The sequence below is a fragment of the Molothrus aeneus genome, chromosome 29, assembly GCF_037042795.1.
Source record: "Molothrus aeneus isolate 106 chromosome 29, BPBGC_Maene_1.0, whole genome shotgun sequence".
In the NCBI taxonomy this organism is placed as follows: domain Eukaryota; kingdom Metazoa; phylum Chordata; class Aves; order Passeriformes; family Icteridae; genus Molothrus; species Molothrus aeneus.
The window spans coordinates 4,707,066-4,725,535 of record NC_089674.1 but is presented as its reverse complement, the minus strand read 5'-3'; the positions used below and the strand labels follow the sequence as shown (position 1 = coordinate 4,725,535).

Below are 18,470 nucleotides of genomic sequence, written 5' to 3'. Positions count from 1 at the left end.
CAGAGGCTGCTGCCACTCAGGGTCAGTCATGCACCCTCCTGCTGCAGCCTCTGGGATGGGTGGTGGGACAGTGACCCCTTCCAGTGTCAGCACTGTGCTGGGAGGGGGTCACAGCCAGGCCCTGCACAGAGGGGCAGATGCAGCCAAGTGCCATGGGAGAACTTGCTCAGCTGCGAGAATTGTCCTTCCCCTCCTATTCCAGCAAGTCAGAATAGCTGTGTTTAAGGTAAAAACACAGGTTTGAGGGGTAAAGAACATCAAAGAGGAAGCACTGTCCAGACTCTGAGCCTCACATAAATCAAGTCAGGTAGTTGGTGACACATTTAGATCCGTCCTACTCTTATACAACAAATCTGTTGTTAAAACAGTCGTGCTAGGAAGAGGTTTACAGGCTCACTGATAATTTAGTTTATTCCCCAGGTGGCTTCTCTTTTTGTGCATAATTTATATCATGCCATGCCCAGTTTTTTAAACTGTTTTGGGAAGTTAAAGAGACCCCTTAAGCCTGAAACTCTGGATTTGAGGTTTGCCAAAGGGATTTTGTACCTGAGTCCATTTTCTGAGGGGTTTAATTTCAGAGATCTGATTTCAAGGAAACAATGAACATCCTGCTTGTGTGTCAGACCCCTTTATGGTCCCTGAATCCATGAACCCCAAAGCATTTGGATATAATTCCAGCATATTTCTATGTAACACACAGATAAATCACTCCTGACCCAGCAGCTCTTTCCTCAGTGGAAGTGGAATTGTTGGGAAGCTGCTTAAACTTGCTGGTGGATTCTTCATCTTTGGCCTCCACTTGGGAAGGTGCAATTTACTCCTCCAAATACTTGGTACTGGTTTTTCACAGGATTTCACAACAGAGATATTTTTGTTCCATCAATGAGTAAAACCAGTAGTGGGCAATTTTGTTGCAGGCTGTACAGAAAACCTTTGTGCTGAAAGACATAATGTACACATTGATTCAGGATGGCTGAGTCCTGTGAACAATTCAGCATTGTTGGGAAATGATTTGCTGCTGTTGATCTATCAGGATGAAACTGTCCATGTCAATCCATTGGAAAAATGTTTGTTGAATAATAGCCAGCTTCTTCTTCCTGAATTAGCATTTTGCATATTCCCACTAGCTATTTTTAGTAACTTTATATATATTTGAATCCCTGTATATTTCACATGTTTGAATTCCTATATATTCCACATTTCTTTAGCTTTAGATATATCACTTAAATGAATAGATTTGTGATCAAGAAGAGAAATGCCACATAATGATGTTTAGGCTCTTGAGAGAATTGGCCTCTAATTCTCAGGATTATTGGCAAAATAGCCCACCCCCCAAAAACTCCTCTTCCCAAACGGGATGTAGATTCTGTGGCTGTTGAAATGTGTATTATTAAACTCCTTGAGCAAACCAGAATGGCTCCCAGTGGAGAGCAAAGACATTCTAAGTATAGCCAAGACTAAATTCTCAGGTCTGGGTTTTCTCTGCTCAATTCCCACTTGATTATCTCCTGTAATATTTAAACTTTATGCCATGCCATAATTATTTAATAAAAAGTAAATATAAAATGTATCTCAGTGGAGAATGTGACCTTTTACCTTCATGTTGTTATACCAAAGGCAGACAGGGACAAACAAGGAACAGGGATAAACAGGGAACCTGGATCAGTGTAAAAGTCTGTCTCATGTCCTGGGCTCTTCTCCTGGTGCAGAAGATTCAGGTTCTCCTGTGTGGTGCTCAGGATGCTTTGGATCATTCAATAAGAACCATCAGCATCTCTTGTAATCAGGGGTTTTCAGCTGTGCCAGTGCCAGTTATTTTAAAAAAAGATTTTTTTCCCTCCCAAAAGAACCACAAATGGTACAGGAAGGTCTAAGTCAGCACTGACTGAGGGTAGTGCTAAAGGACTTACATATGTTACTTATTAAATGTGTCATAAAATTCTTCACAGAATCCTCAGCATGAATGTGTCATTTGTGTTAAAATGTGCATTCTGAAGAATGAGGGAATTCAAAGAAAATCATCCCTGTAACTGTGCTGGTGCTCAGTGGCACTGCTGAGGTGTTGGAGGCAGGCAGAGCCAGAGCACACAGAATGGTGCAAGCTGACTTTTGGGTTCTGCACCAATTTAAATTGGAGTTTGAATAATCAGAAATCCCAGTATTATTGCTGCCATTTCCTAGCAGAGACTAGGAAATTGTCTGAAGTTTTCTGAAATCATCATCAGCGATGCCAGTAGGGCTCTGCCAGCTATTGCTAACTGAGGATCTGGGTCAAAATATCCTGGTTTATCCACCAGAGATTAAGATCATTACAGGGAAGTGGCAGCGTATGCAGAACACACAAGTGGGGAAGGGAATGTGTCTAATGAATAGCTGTGCCCTACTTCAGGACTGCAAAACATTGGGGGCGTGTGTGGAATGTGTTTATTAGAGGAGCAAACACGGCTGTCTGATTTCTGGCTCTGTAACCAGCAGGAGAAGACCTGTTCTGGTGTGTATTTGCCTCATAATTTGCTTTATTGCTGTCATGGTTTTGCTCAGAGTGAAACATTCATCCTTAGAGGAGTATTTTGTGACAGTGCTGCTGCATCCTGCAAATTATTCATTCAGCCCTTGATAGAGGATGAGAAGTCAGCCAGGGAGATAGGAGCAGTTTTAAGTGCAGAAGTCGTGATTTCTTTGTTGCCCTGTGGAGACAGAGCCATATAAAAATACATGTTTAGATACAGTCATATAATGTGGTGGGGTTTGATGTTTTCCTTCCAGCTTTAAATGAACCTACCATAGATTACGGCTTCCAAAGACTGCAGAAGGTCATCCCAAGACATCCTGGGGACCCTGAAAGATTAGCTAAGGTAAAATAATTTTAAGCATTTCACTCAGCCCACCAAATGTGCTATTTCATTTCTAATTCATAAAAGAGACACAATTATATCTTAAATGACAATCACATCAGAATTCACCAATTAGTTGCAAATCAGGCAAGAATGGGACTGTGTGGAACCCTCAGTGATTTTTGTATGTTAGATTTCAAATGGTCTCTGTGTAATTTTGCTGCTAAACTGAGTGCAGTGAACGTTCCCAGTTCATTGTCCTTGTGCTCTGCCCTATCCCTGGTGGCACATCCCTGAGCCCAAATGCTGTGTCCATGCCAAGGGATGCACTGAATCCTACACATGTTCATGAGTCCATGCAAAGGGATGCACTGAATCCTACACACGTTGATGAGTCCATGTAAAGGGAAAGGGATGCACTGAATCCTACACACGTTCATGAGTCCATGCCAAGGGATGCGCTGATCCTACACACGCTCATGAATCCATGCAAAGGGATTCACTGAATCCTACACACGTTCATGAATCCATGCAAAGGGATGTGCTGAATCCTACACACGTTCATGAATCCATGCAAAGGGATGTGCTGAATCCTACACATGTTCATGAATCCATGCAAAGGGATGCACTGAATCCTACACACGTTCATGAGTCCATGTAAAGGGAAAGGGATGCACTGAATCCTACACACGCTCATGAGTCCATGTAAAGGGAAAGGGATGCACTGAATCCTACGCACGTTCATGAGTCCATGCCAAGGGATGCGCTGATCCTACACACGTTCATGAATCCATGCAAAGGGATTCACTGAATCCTACACACGTTCATGAATCCATGCAAAGGGATTCACTGAATCCTACACACGTTCATGAATCCATGCAAAGGGATTCACTGAATCCTACACACGTTCATGAATCCATGCAAAGGGATGCACTGAATCCTACACACGTTCATGAGTCCATGCAAAGGGATGCACTGAATCCTACACACGTTCATGAGTCCATGTAAAGGGAAAGGGATGCACTGAATCCTACGCACGTTCATGAGTCCATTGAAAGGGATGTGCTGAATCCTACACACGTTCATGAGTCCATGCAAAGGGATGCACTGAATCCTACACACATTCATGAGTCCATGACAAGGGATGCACTGAATCCTACACACGTTCATGAGTCCATGTAAAGGGATGCACTGAATCCTACACACGTTCATGAATCCATGCAAAGGGATGTGCTGAATCCTACACACGTTCATGAGTCAATGTAAAGGGAAAGGGATGCACTGAATCCTACACACGTTCATGAGTCCATGCAAAGGGATGCACTGAATCCTACGCACGTTCATGAGTCCATGCAGAGGGATCCATTGAAATCCCCGGGGGAGCGGGAACGTCTGGGATTTGTCTCTGTTTCTGGTGCTGCTGCGGTGGCTCCAGTTTCAGCACTCTGGAGAGCTCCGGGTCATGGAGGAGCCTCGCACTCGGCACGGCCGAGCCAGGGATCAGCTCCCGCTGGCTCCGAAGGGACTCGTGCTTTGAGGGGCTGCTCTGACCCGCTGGGAGGGCTTAAATTCCTCAGGTACCTGGCAAATAACACCTGAACACAGCACCTGAACGCACCCGGGCTTCAGAGTGACCACACACAAATACTGGAGTCACTTGAGAGAATACTAACTAGCTCATGGTTTTATTTATTTAACTATTCTATTCTATTCTATTCTATTCTATTCTATTCTATTCTATTCTATTCTATTCTATTCTATTCTATTCTATTCTATTCTATTCTATTCGTCTATTTATTGTATTTATTTATTTTAGGCTAGTCTATTCTGTCTTATTCAATTTACTATTTTATTTATTTTCCCCTGTTCTATTTTATTTTACCATTTTATTGTGTTTATTGCATTGTTATTTGTTTGTATTCTATTCATTACATATTTATTTAATTAATTGTATTTTGTATTAGTTTTTATTTTTATATTTATTTTTATTGTTATTTATATACTTTAATAATTGTAATTTGTATTTCTTTTTATTTGTTATATACTTATTTTATTGTTATTTTATTTATATATTTTTATTTCATTTATTATATATTTAATTTATTTTAATTTTTATTTATTTTCTTTATTTATTATATCTTTATTTTACTTCATTTTATTGACCAGAGCTATTTTTGCCCTTACAACACCTCTTTCCCTGTGCCCCACAGGAGATGCTGCTGAAAAGAGCTGCTGACCTGGTTGAGGCCCTGTACGGGACACCCCACAACAACCAGGTCAGGCTGCCGGGGGTGGGAGGGTGTACCCCAGCCCCGGGGGGTTCCTGGGGGTTCCCAGGAGGTTCCTGGGGGGTTCCTGGGAGGTTCCTGGGAGGTTCCTGGGGAGGTCCCAAAGGGTTCCTGGGGGGTTTCCTGGGAGGTTCCTGGGAGGTTCCTGGGGAGGTCCCAAAGGGTTCCTGGGGGGTTTCCTGGGAGGTTCCTGGGAGGTTCCTGGGGGTTCCTGGGAGGGGTTCCTGGGAGGTTCCTGGGAGGTTCCTGGGAGGTTCCTGGGGGTTCCTGGGAGGGGTTCCTGGGAGGTTCCTGGGAGGTTCCTGGGAGGTTCCCGGGGGTTCCTGGAAGGTTCCTGGGGGGTTCCTGGGGGATTCCCGGGGTTCCTGGGAGGTTCCTGGGAGGTTCCTGGGAGGTTCCTGGGGGTTCCTGGGAGGTTCCTGGGGGGTTCCTGGGGGATTCCCGGGGTTCCTGGGGGGTTCCCGTTGCTCCGTTCCTGCCTGAGCTGTGCCCCGTGGGTTCCTTGCAGGAGCTGATCCTGAAGCGCGCGGCCGACATCGCCGAGGCGCTGTACAGCGTGCCCCGCAACCCCGCGCAGATCCCCGCGCTGCCCAGCTCCCCTGCCCACAGCTCCATGATGGGCATCAACTCCTACGGCAGCCAGCTGGGCGTCAGCATCTCCGAGTCAGCGCAGGGCAACAACCAGGGTGAGTCCCGGAGCGTTCGCTGGAGCTGGAAACCCCAACCCAGTCACCTTCCCAATCGCTTTTCCTGGATCTGATTTCCAGCCTCTCCTTCCCAATCGCTTTTCCCGGATCTGATTTCCAGCCTCTCCTTCCCAATCGCTTTTCCTGGATCTGATTTCCAGCCTCTCCTTCCCAATCACTTTTCCTGGATCTGATTTCCAACCTCTCCCTGTGCCCAATGGTGCCTTTAACTCTGGGCATTGCTGGCTGGGGGTCTGTGTACAAATCACCAATGGGAAGGGGCTGCTGTGGGACCCTTGTCGAGCTGTTTGATTTTCCAGCATCAGTCTCATTCCATGGTGATGACAATGGGAAGCTGCCAGCAGCTCACATCCCAGGCAGCAGACAAAGAACTTAATGCTAAAATTCACTTTAAAAGCTTTTTGACCAATCACACAAAGCAAAAGCACATTGTCAGTAGTTCTATCCAACCACTATAAACACATGTACCTGTGGTTAAAACAATGCTTGCTTCTTTCAAATAAAAGACCTGCTTGTGAGCCTTCAAACACAATGCACAGAGCTCTGTTATTAAGCTTAGAACTTCCTAAAATCTCTCTAGATAAACTTTTCTGTAGCTTAGGGAGTAATTCTAGACAAGTGTTAATACACAGACCATTGTTCTATTTGTCCTTACTTTTCTACTTTTTACATAATTTTTCTGCTGACCAATCTCATGGCTACTGCTCAGCTCCAATCACAGTTCTGCTGTCTCTGAGGCCTGCCTTTTGCAGCTTTCCCAAAACCCTCTGATTTTATAGATTCCCACACCGGGCATCCCAAAGGGTGGTGCTGCCCCTGTGTCTTATCTGAAATAATTTTTGATTACTTTTGATACCAACTTGCCCCTGAATTCCCTCCCTGTCCCCCTTAAAATATCGATTTTTTTGATTATATCTCTGTTTTCACAAACAGCAATGGCAGCAGCTGGAAAAAACCTCACATGGAGGTGGGAAATTTTCCTTTTTTGTTTTTTAAGGCAGCTGCTTCAGTGTTAATTTTACCAACATTCATATATTGTATGCATTACATTTAGTCCAGATACACTATTAATTGTGAGGAAAACAACCCATAAAACAATGTATCACCATTGAAAGAATTTTTTTGAAAGAATTTTCATTGAAAGAATTTTCAACTTTTCTGTGTCCTGAATATTTTGATTTTTAGCACACATGGTCTGTGGTTGATCTCAATAATTGGCTGTGTTTAACACTCTAAGGCAGCAAACCCACGTAAAGTTAATTTTCTATCTGCCCAGTTAAAATCCATCATGAAGATAATTTGCTTATTTTTCCAAGGTCTTACCAGGCCTGAATTAGAACCTTCTAATGTAAATGAGCAGAAATTATCTGACTTGATATACCTAAATATTATATCTAAATAGTGACTACTCTTAATGTAATTATCGTATCAGTCTCTTTAATGAAAGCTTTTTCTATGGAAAGACCCTTTTGCAGCTGGAATAATGATTTTATCTTTTTATGCTGGTAGCTATCATTTTAAACTCTCTTTTTGGAGTAAAAAAAGGCTAAATTTTGCCTCTCAAATATTTGTTAGCATTTTTTAATACAGCAAAAATGGGTTTTACTTACCCAGTTTATTCTTTCTCCCAAGTAGAGGAAATTAAAAGTTAAACTGCAAACTTTGTACGGGTTATCATTTCCCCTTAGTAAAGTACTTGTTTTATCTGTAATTTATCTGTAATTTAACAATTCAACAATAATTTGAAGAGTAAATCCTCCCCCATTCAGTGGTAGAAAATCCCATATATTATAAATTCTACCCCAGGTAAACATAAGCACACACACTGTCATCCAGGTCTTTGAATGAATTTAAAATTTTAATAAATCAAATTTTCTTGGGAAAATGTACAGTGGATCACTTCAAAAAGTTGGTTCAGAACTTTAACTGCAGGAAAAAGCACTGAATTTATTGGTGTTGCTAAACATTTTAAATAATCTGGATTTCAATGGCATTTATTAAAGCAGGGGATGTGCAGGAGGGAGTTCTGAGCCACTCAGGTGTTCTGAAAGGTGCTTTATTTCCAGCTACCTCAGGAAAAACCACTGAATTTACTGGTGTTGCTGAACAGTTTAAATAATCTGGATTTCAATGGCATTTATTAAAGCAGGGGATGTGCAGGAGGGAGTTCTGAAAGGTGCTTTATTTCCAGGTTACATCCGTAACACCAGCAGCATCTCCCCCCGGGGCTACTCGTCCAGCTCCACCCCGCAGCAGTCCAGCTACAGCACGTCCAGCAGCAGCATGAACGGCTACAGCAACGTGCCCATGGGCAACCTGGGCGTGCCCGGCTCGCCCGGCTTCATCAACGGCTCCCCGAGCGGCTCCCCCTACGGACGTACGGCCCTGCTGCCCCTGAGCTGTGTGCCCTGCCCCAGAAACCCCAAAGGGACCAGGGCACCCAGCCAAGGCTGCCCCAGCAACCCCAAAGGGACCAGGGCACCCAGCCAAGGCACCCCCTCTGCCCCAGAAACCCCAAAGGGACCAGAACACACAGCCAAGGCTGCCCCAGCAACCCCAAAGGGACCAGAACACACAGCCAAGGCACCCCCTCTGCCCCAGCAACCCCAAAGGGACCAGAACACACAGCCAAGGCTGCCCCAGAAACCCCAAAGGGACCAGGGCACCCAGCCAAGGCTGCCCCAGAAACCCCAAAGGGACCGGGGCACCCAGCCAAGGCACCCCCTCTGCCCCAGAAACCCCAAAGGGATCAGGGCACACCCAGCCAAGGCTGCCCCAGCAACCCCAAAGGGACCAGGGCACCCAGCCAAGGCACCCCCTCTGCCCCAGAAACCCCAAAGGGATCAGGGCACACCCAGCCAAGGCTGCCCCAGAAACCCCAAAGGGACCAGGGCACCCAGCCAAGGCTGCCCCAGAAACCCCAAAGGGACCAGGGCACCCAGCCAAGGCTGCCCCAGCAACCCAAAGGGACCAAGGCACCCAGCCAAGGCTGCCCCAGAAACCCCAAAGGGATCAGGGCACCCAGCCAAGGCACCTCTTCTGCCCCAGAAACCCCAAAGGGATCAGGGCACCCAGCCAAGGCTGCCCCAGCAACCCCAAAGGGACCAGAACACACCCAGCCAAGGCACTCCCTCTGCCCCAGAAACCCCAAAGGGACCAGAACACACCCAGCCAAGGCACCCCCTCTGTCCCAGAAACCCCAAAGGGATCAGAACACACAGCCAAGGCTGCCCCAGAAACCCCAAATGGTTCAGGGTACACCTGGCCAAGGCACCCCCTCTGCCCCAGAAACCCCAAAGGGATCAGAACACCCAGCCAAGGCACCCCCTCTGCCCCAGAAACCCCAAAGGGATCAGGGCACCCAGCCAAGGCTGCCCCAGAAACCCCAAAGGGACCAGAACACACAGCCAAGGCTGCCCCAGAAACCCCAAAGAAATCAGGGCACACCCAGCCAAGGCACCCCCTCTGTCCCAGAAACCCCAAAGGGATCAGAACACACAGCCAAGGCTGCCCCAGAAACCCCAAATGGTTCAGGGCACACCTGGCCAAGGCACCCCCTCTGCCCCAGAAACCCCAAATGGTTCAGGGCACACCTGGCCAAGGCACCCCCTCTGTCCCAGAAACCCCAAAGGGATCAGGACACATCCAGCCAAATGCTCTCTTTGGGGTTGGGTGTCTTTAGGTACCAATGAGAAAAAGCTCCCATTTTCTGAGTGTTGAACTTTATTTTCCTCCTTTTTTTATCCTTATGGAGATTCCTGAGTGGCAAAGCCACTGTGGGAAATGAGGTGCAATTTGCAGCTTAATTAAGGGAGTAGCCACTGCTTTTAGCACAGAGACTTGGCAAATCCTGGGTAAAAGCCACTCTGAAATAATTTTTATGAGTTTGAAGGCATTATCAATACCTGAGAGGTGAATTGGGGATTAATTTCCTGTGAAACCATATTAACTTCATAACCAGAAATATAACATATAATAGAATTAATCTCTCAATTTCTGCTTGTTTTACTATGAACAGCCACTTTTCCTTCCATACCTTGATTTCCCTTTATCTAAGGAATGTGTGAAAAACAACAAAAAAACAAAGTATACACCACCAGTATGGTGTAAGTAAATAATTATATATATGTTATATATGTATATTTATATAAACAGGATGAAGAGCTAAACTTCTTCTTCTTCTAATTATTATTATTATTATTATTATTATTATTATTATTATTATTATTATTATTATTATTATTCCCTCTTCTGGAGCTTTCCATGAGGAAAGGACCAGGTCTCTCTTGTGTTATTGTGCTTTCAAACTAATACTACCAAGAGACCTGGGAATTCACATGAAATATTGTTATTTATTCCTCCTTTTGCTGAGGAATGGCTGATATTGTTCTGGAAGCTCAGCAAACAGTTCCTGGACAAGTTATTGGACACAGAAAGGGGCTTTATCCTTGCAAGGCACTTCATTAAAAAGTAGCCAATTTAGAGTAAAATCTAAGCAGCAGCTTGAAACCAAGGAAAATTAATTTTTAAAAAAACTGGGGAAGACTCAGGATTTGCCAACCTTTCCAAATTCCAAGGACACTGAGTGGACAGGCCATTACAGTTCCTATTGACTCTGGTTTTCTCTTGATGACTTTCAATTTTCTGGCACCTTCACCCCTAATTTTGAAATAATTAAGCACTGTTTTTTCTGAACTATTCAGTTTAAGTCCCCCTCTGCTTCAGACTTACTCTAATTATATTCACTAAGAGAATGGGACCTCCTTTGAGAGGTAAAACAAGGAATCAGACAATGGATTCTTGAAACAGTTTTACCGATTTTCTGACAAGAAATTCTTTTTTTCCCTTTGGCAGTGATGTCTTCAAGTCCAACAGTCGGCTCCTCCAGCACTTCTTCCATCCTCCCGTTCTCCTCCTCGGTGTTTCCTGCAGTCAAACAGAAGAGTGCCTTTGCTCCTGTCATCAGACCCCAGGGCTCCCCCTCCCCTGCCTGCTCCAGCGGCAACGGGAACGGCTTCAGAGGTGAGCAAAGTGCTCCTGCTCACTCATACCAAAGTGGGATGTGCTCCTGTTCATTCATACCAAAGTGGGATGTGCTCCTGCTCATTCATACCAAAGTGGGATGTGCTCCTGTTCATTCATACCAAAGTGGGATGTGCTCCTGCTCATTCATACCAAAGTGGGATGTGCTCCTGCTCATTCATACCAAAGCAGGATGTGCTCCTGCTCATTCCCAACAAACAGGATGTGCTCCTGCTCATTCATACCAAAGTGGGATTTGCTCCTGTTCATTCATACCAAAGTGGGATGTGCTCCTGCTCACTCATACCAAAGTGGGATGTGCTCCTGTTCATTCATACCAAAGTGGGATGTGCTCCTGCTCATTCCCAACAAAGTGGGATGTGCTCCTGCTCATTCATACCAAAGTGGGATGTGCTCCTGCTCATTCCCATCTCAGTGGGATGTGGTCCTCCTCATTCCTACCAAAGCAGGATGTGCTCCTGTTCATTCCCAACAAAGTGGGATGTGCTCCTGTTCATTCCCATCACAGTGGTATGTGCTCCTGCTCATTCATACCAAAGTGGGATTTGCTCCTGTTCATTCCCAACAAAGTGGGATGTGCTCCTGTTCATTCCCATCACAGTGGGATGTGCTCCTGCTCATTCATACCAAAGTGGGATTTGCTCCTGTTCATTCCCATCAAAGTGGGATGTGCTCCTGCTCATTCCCAACAAAGTGGGATGTGCTCCTGCTCATTCCCAACAAAGTGGGATGTGCTCCTGTTCATTCCCATCACAGTGGGATGTGCTCCTGTTCATTCCCATCACAGTGGGATGTGCTCCTGCTCATTCATACCAAAGCAGGATGTGCTCCTGTTCATTCCCAACAAAGTGGGACGTGCTCCTGTTCATTCCCATCACAGTGGGATGTGCTCCTGTTCATTCCCATCACAGTGGGATGTGCTCCTGCTCATTCATACCAAAGCAGGATGTGCTCCTGTTCATTCCCAACAAAGTGGGACGTGCTCCTGTTCATTCCCATCACAGTGGGATGTGCTCCTGTTCATTCATACCAAAGCTTCCATTGGGAAAACCACCCAAGTGCCACCAGCCACCACTGAGTGCCACCAGGCACCACCCTGAGTGCCATCACATGGGCACTACAAGGCTCAGGAGTGAAAATCTGCCCCAGCCCAGCTGGATTAGAGGATCAATCCAAGGTTTTGGCTTTAGAGCAAGGCCAGGCACTGATTTTCACAGGAAGGTTCTGACCCAATGAGTTTCAACCCCAGAATGGTTTGGGCTGGGAAAGGACCTTAAAGATCCAGTTCCAACCCCCAGCACAGGCAGGGACACCTTTCCCTGGAATATAGGGGAATATCAGCTCTTTTGTGGGGAATGACTTCTCCTCAGGCTTGGGGGACCTGTTAAACAGAGCAGAGTTAATCCCCAGCTCTCTCCAGAACACAAACCTGCTGCAAGATTTAGGCTCAGCCCGGGAATTGAGCCCCACAGCCCATTTACAGCCCTTTTAAAGGTGATCTGTGAAACAAATGTGAGCAGTAGATAAGAATGGAAACCTGTACCGAATTCTTGCTTTTAACAGGCTGGGGGGGTGTGTGCAGCACATAAATATGCACCAAGTCTCCATAAAAAATGCCTTTATTGGGCCTGGGAAGTCATCTGGCTCCTTCAGACTTCATTGGAGATAGCCTAGGAAACACAGCTCTGGGAATTGAGCCGTGCCAAGAGCCAGTGGTAATTCCAAATGAGCCCCACAAACAGCACCTGTTTGGCTGGGTGTGATAGAAACCCTTAGCTGGGCCACAGGAACTTGCAGAAAGTGTGATTATTGTACGTAATAAGGAAATTCTAAGTGTGCTGAACAAAAACAGTAACATTTTTAAGAGCTAACTTAGAGAATTCTGAAACAGCTTCTTCCCCTGCTCCAATTACAAGAAAATCCACACTTTCCTAAGGTAATTTTCTTCCCATGAATGGCTAGATCCATTGATCTCACCATGTGAATGCACAGATTTAAGTCTGCTTTAAACTTGTCTAACTGTTATGTAAAGAAGGCCTAAATATTAAGCCTAAATACTAAATACCACGTGAGGTGGTGCTAAACACAAATCAGAGAGAAAACCACTCAGGCTGCTTCTGGAGACAGAAAAAGGACAGATTAAGAAATTACTGAAATATTTAAATTAATAATTTTCCTTAAGGTAACACTCAATGCTCTGCTTAGAAAGAGTTTATCTCTCTTTCAACCTATAAAGAAATAAGGTACTAGAGATCAGCTGGTGCCATCTATGCCATTTGGTGTTCACAACGTATTTTATCCAGTCTATAAATCAGTAATCAATGAGAGATTCTAAAAATTGAGCTTTAATATTAAATATAACAAAATCTCAAAGGTAAAACCTGATATCCATCCATTTCTCCTGACCAAAGTCCAGTCCTGAGCTGGTCAGGATTAATCTATGAGTTAAGATGGTGAATAATTGCTGAATTAGCAAAATCAGAGATAAATGGATACAGAATTTATTAACCACATCCCTTTCTTTGTGGGATTTCTACCTGTACATCAACACAAACATAAGTATACTCATAAATTTAAGTATCCAATAAAGCAGGACTGGTCAGTGACACAGCAAGCAGAAACAAGGTCTGTTACACCAGGTCTTGGTAACTCTTGAACTCTTTCAGCCATGGATGCAAATTCCAACTGAAATATTTAAATTGATGCAAGCTGGGGAGCACATGCTTTGGAAAAGATCCAGGTACACACAGCCTGATATCCAAATTAACGTTCCCACAGTGCTGACAGACAGATGTGGCCAAAAAGTCAACAGGAGGCTCCCAAAGAGGCTTCTTGCCTGGACTGAGGCAGTGGGAGCTGGATAATGCCCTCTGCCATGCCCCCCCTGGGGCTGGAAACCAGGGATAGGTGTGCTGGGCATGGAATTTAGGATTTATTTACTTATTTATCAAACTTAGGTATCCAAAAATGCTGCTGGAGAGAGAATAGCAAAAGCACAGGGCAAGCAGTGAACATGTGCAGGCCCCTTTCCAAAGCCCATTAACTCTGAATTTCCCCACCCATAAAATGTGGAAAACATCTCCTCAATATATAATAATAATAGATATATTATAGAATTATAAATCTACATTTAGAGGATGATAATCTTCTCCTTCTTTCTCTTTCTCCTTCTCCTTCATCTTCTTCGTCTTCTTCTACTTCTTCTTTTTCTTCTTTATCTTTTTCTTCTTTGTCATCTTCTTCTTCTTCTTCTTCTTCTTCTTCTTCTTTGTCTTTTTCTTCTTTGTCATCTTCTTCTTCTTCTTCTTCTTCTTTGTCTTTTTCTTCTTTGTCATCTTCTTCTTCTTCTTTGTCTTTTTCTTCTTTGTCATCTTCTTCTTCTTCTTCTTCTTTGTCTTTTTCTTCTTTGTCATCTTCTTCTTCTTCTTCTTCTTCTTCTTCTTCTTCTCCTTCACCAGCCCCTCAGAGCATGCCACTCTCCTTACAGGCAGCAATGAAAATCTAGATTCGAGCTTCCATATATGTTAACCACAGCAGTATTTAAGCCTGGATTGAAACCAATCTAAGTAGGAGCAGCTGTGCAATCTTCATCCTCAGATTTGCATTCCCATTATTTCAGCAGTTTACAGGGAGTGGTTTTTTCCCAAGAATGTATTTTAGGAGGATTTGCTCCCTGTGAGGGCGGGAAGGAGCTTGGGTGGAATTCCCAGGGCAGCTGTGGCTGCCCCAGCCCTGGAAATGTCCAAGGCCAGGTTGGAGCAGCCTGGGACAGGGGGAGGTGTCCCTGCCCATGGCAGGGGCTGGATGAGATCAGCTGTAATGTCCCTTCTAACCCAAACCATTCCATGATCCTGGAGTTCAGCATTAATCCCGTCCCAGTTCTCACGTTTGAATTGCAGCGAGTCCTTTTTCATTCCAAGACAGTTTTCCAAAGGCCACTTATACTCACCAGGCTTGTGATCATTATTAATTACACCCATTAAAGGTGCCTATCACCAGATCATCTGGGTGCTACCCATCTTTGATTATTTATTTATAAAAAAATTCTCCAACCTTGTGACAATTTTAATCAAATGTTTCAGTTGATAATTGCAAGCTGTCAAGGTTAATACAATAAGGCTCATCTCTAATTCTTTTTCCATTTCCCTCCAAGAGAAAAAAAAAAGACCCTCTGGGATAATGACTGGTGGTTGCTATATTCCCAACTCATCAGGGAGTGTCCTGCATTGAACCACCTTTATTGAAAAGTTACATCGATTCAATATATAGTAATACAGGCAAAAATAATTACAGCTTTGCTAGCAGTGTAAGACCTTAATCCAAACCTCCCAAACATTCAATAAAAAGCGATCCAGGCTGGGAATAGGCTTTTGACAGTGCAGCCCCAGCGGGGAGTGGAGGTGGGGTGGAAATGGGCAGAGCAGGGTGTGTGAAAAGAGAGAGAAGCTGAGAGATGAGCTGGGGAAAACCAGGTGAGAATTCCAGCCAATATTCCTCCACCAACTCATTCTTTGTTGCAGGAGGAGGTGAGGCTGGGAATGAAATGCCAGTGACACAAATCAGGCTTTGCTTGCATTTTCTGTGTTATAGAACTTGCTATATTAGATCATGGAATCACAAAATCCCAGGATCATTTGGACTGGGAGGGACATCAAAACCCATCCAGTCCCACTCCCTGCCAGGGCAAGGACACCTTCCACTATCCCAGGCTGCTCCAAGCCCCATCCAACCTTGCCTTGGACACTTCCAGGGATGCAGAAGCCACAGCTTCTCTGGAAACCTGTTCATTCCAATACATATATTATTTTATTATAAATATCTCTAATCCTACAGTAAAAAATGGGCTTTCATTTAAAGTTAAGCAACTTCCCAAAATGATGCATCTCCAAGTTTTCTCAAAATATTTTTGAAGAGATGTGGCAGAAACTCAGGTTTAAGCTTTGCTTTGCTTTGCTGGAAGTTTTCCTTGATTAAAAAAGCTAAAATACTGTTAATAAAAATAGCATCACAAAAAAGCATTTATGCCATTATGGACTGGCTCTCTTGGGAGCAGAGCTGAAGCTACACTGGCACCAGCCCCTGAATGGCTGAAACCAGGCTGTGCTCAGGTGTTCCAGGGCTGCAGCCCCTGTGCCCAGACATCCCCCAGGCAGGAAAGGTCATCCTGGATGGGGACAAGCCAGGCACTGTCTGTGCAGGAGCTCCTTTATTTGCTTCAGGCAAAGACCCAGCCAGGACACCTCAGACAAACCCTTTAAACTCCTGCAGGCAGCCTGGGTGATTCTGCCTGGAGCAGAGCACGAGGATCTGCTCCCCTGGGACACCTGTGGGATGCAGCCAGCACAGAGGGCACGAGCTCACCTCTTCCTCCAGCCCAGCAGAGCCTGGAGCAGGGCACAAATCCAAGGCTAAATCAGGTTTTCCTTTCTAGGGACAGAGAGGCAGGCATGGGGTCAATAGCCAGCTCTCCGTGTCACTCTGGGACACCTCCAGCAGGATTAATTTTGGGGTTTGGGGGTGAGGAGAAGGAATGGAGCAGCATCCTTGGTGTCATCAGAAAATCTCTCTTCTAATGCACTCACACATATCCCAAAAACAGGCATGAAAGTGTTTACCTGCTTTATTTAGGATTGAAAATATGAGGAACAACAGCAAATTCTAAAGCAATTACAAAAGGTATCTGTTTGACTTCGGGCTCTTTGGTTTCACTTTTCCTTTCACCTATCTGCTAAAATTGGCAGGGACTTTAGCCCCATTTAGTAAGAAAATATGAAAATATTTATTTTCCTATTGTATTAAATCACAGACCATATCCACAGTTGTTTAAAAACACAGCTCCAGTGACAGACTTGTGTTAGCTCAGGAACTTGTCCAAAGCACTTTTTTAAACCCTCTCAAGGAAAGGGTGCAATGAATTCTCAGTGGGACGGGCCTTTAAACACACCAATAATTCCACAAACTGCAGTGAACATAAATCTTTGCGGGATTAGGACCTCGCACTGCAGCGAGGCCCCTTTGAAAACGTGCTTGACTCATTTGTTATATAAATACATCCAAACTCAAGTTACCCCTCAAACCTCGGGGAGCAGCACCGCTCCCAGGCAGCTCCACACGCTGCTGCTGTGGGTTACAGCTGCAATTAAAGGCAGGAGAGTGACTGAGAATTCATTTACATGAGCCCAGTGTTCTGGGAGGGTGCCAGGTAGGGCTGCAGTGACTCAGACACCAGGGAAAACACAGTGGGGAAGTGAGGCTGTTTCCACTGGAACCAGAGCGGCAAACCCCAGCCCTGGGCCTTGGCCCGTGACTCAGGGCTTGGAATTGCCTGGTTTGGTCTCGTCAGGAGCACAGGGGGAGCTCCCTTTGCTTCCACACCTTTCCTTGCTCCCAGCCCTTCCAAGCAGATGAGCAGAGGGGATAGGGAGCACAGACCCTGCTCAGTTTGGGGTTTTGAGGATGGTTTTGAGTGTTCAGCTTGAGAAGTCTGAATCTGGGGACAGTCCTGAGCAATGTCCACCTCCAAGGACTTCTCTCCAGAGATAAGAACCCAAAAATGGGAAGGTTTTTCTGCAAATGCACATGAATTGAATTAATCCTCTCCCTTTTTCATCCATTTAATAACCCTGGTGGGCCTGGGCTTTCCACAGAATCAGAAAACCATGGAGGGGTTGAGGAAGGGACTTAAATCCCACCCAGTGCCACCCCTGCCATGGCAGGGACACCTCCCACTGTCCCAGGGGGCTCCAGCCTGGCCTTGGGCACTGCCAGGGATCCAGGGGCAGCCACAGCTCCCTGGGGATTCCATCCCAGCCCCTCCCCACTCTCACAGGAAGGAATTTATTCCTTTTTACCCTGGAACAGCCCTTGGCCCATTGCCTGTGTCACAGTCAGTCCTCACAGATCTCACTACAGCACCAAAAGATTTAAAGACACAAAAACTCTAATTTGACCTCATATCAGGCCCTTCCTGTGATTCCTGACTGCTCACAGGAGGGCGAAGGGCTCAAATAGATTTTGTTCCATAACATTTTGCCACAATTTCATCTTTTTCACTTTTCTTTTTCAGCCATGACTGGTCTTGTCATTCCCCCGATGTAAGGAAGGGGCAGCTTTGCTGCTCTCCCTCCCTCTTCCCTTTTTTCCTCCTTTTTTTTTCATTTTTCTTTTACAGCACAAAACTACTTATTGTGATGGACCACTAAAAAGAAAAAAATAGCACTACAAGCTCTTTTTTGGGGAAAAGCCAGGCCCAGGAAAAAAAAAAGGAACATTTTTTATGGATTGGACGAGATAGAAGTCTGCATCATTTACCTGTTTCATATTTCTGACACAACCACATCAACTCCTCAAACATTGGGAATGAAGAATCAGCAAGAGCCAGGATGAACAAGAGTTGGCAGAATGGAATTAGAAATGCAAAGTCTTTCCTGGAAGACACGAAAACCTTCCTAAGATTTGTAAAATATTCAAAGGAAAAAAAGAAATTGGCAAAATGATTCAAGGTTGATATTTTGGATACAATTTGTTTTACTTTGTAGGGGTAAAAAGTTGAAGTTTCTATTTTCTATGGAGCCTTTCAGATATCGATTTAGTTTATG

General features: G+C 44.9%; 1 protein-coding gene across 7 annotated transcripts in view; it reads left to right on the top strand.

The window, feature by feature from the left end:
• Window positions 1-18,014, top strand: part of EBF2 (EBF transcription factor 2) — a 123,741-nt gene extending 105,727 nt beyond the window's left edge. For 4 of the 7 annotated variants that reach the window (XM_066567249.1, XM_066567247.1, XM_066567248.1 and 1 more), the window contains 6 exons: window positions 2,767-2,855; window positions 5,045-5,110; window positions 5,631-5,808; window positions 8,021-8,206; window positions 10,684-10,851; window positions 17,939-18,014. In XM_066567249.1, the coding sequence (XP_066423346.1) occupies window positions 2,767-2,855; window positions 5,045-5,110; window positions 5,631-5,808; window positions 8,021-8,206; window positions 10,684-10,851; window positions 17,939-17,970 (719 nt within the window). In that variant the 3' untranslated portion in view covers window positions 17,971-18,014. Of the gene's footprint in view, window positions 1-2,766; window positions 2,856-5,044; window positions 5,111-5,630; window positions 5,809-7,738; window positions 7,742-8,020; window positions 8,207-10,683; window positions 10,852-17,938 lie in introns of all 7 variants that reach the window. The other 3 variants (XM_066567246.1, XM_066567250.1, XM_066567251.1) reach the window with 3 other exon arrangements.
• Window positions 18,015-18,470: the final 456 nt, after the last annotated feature.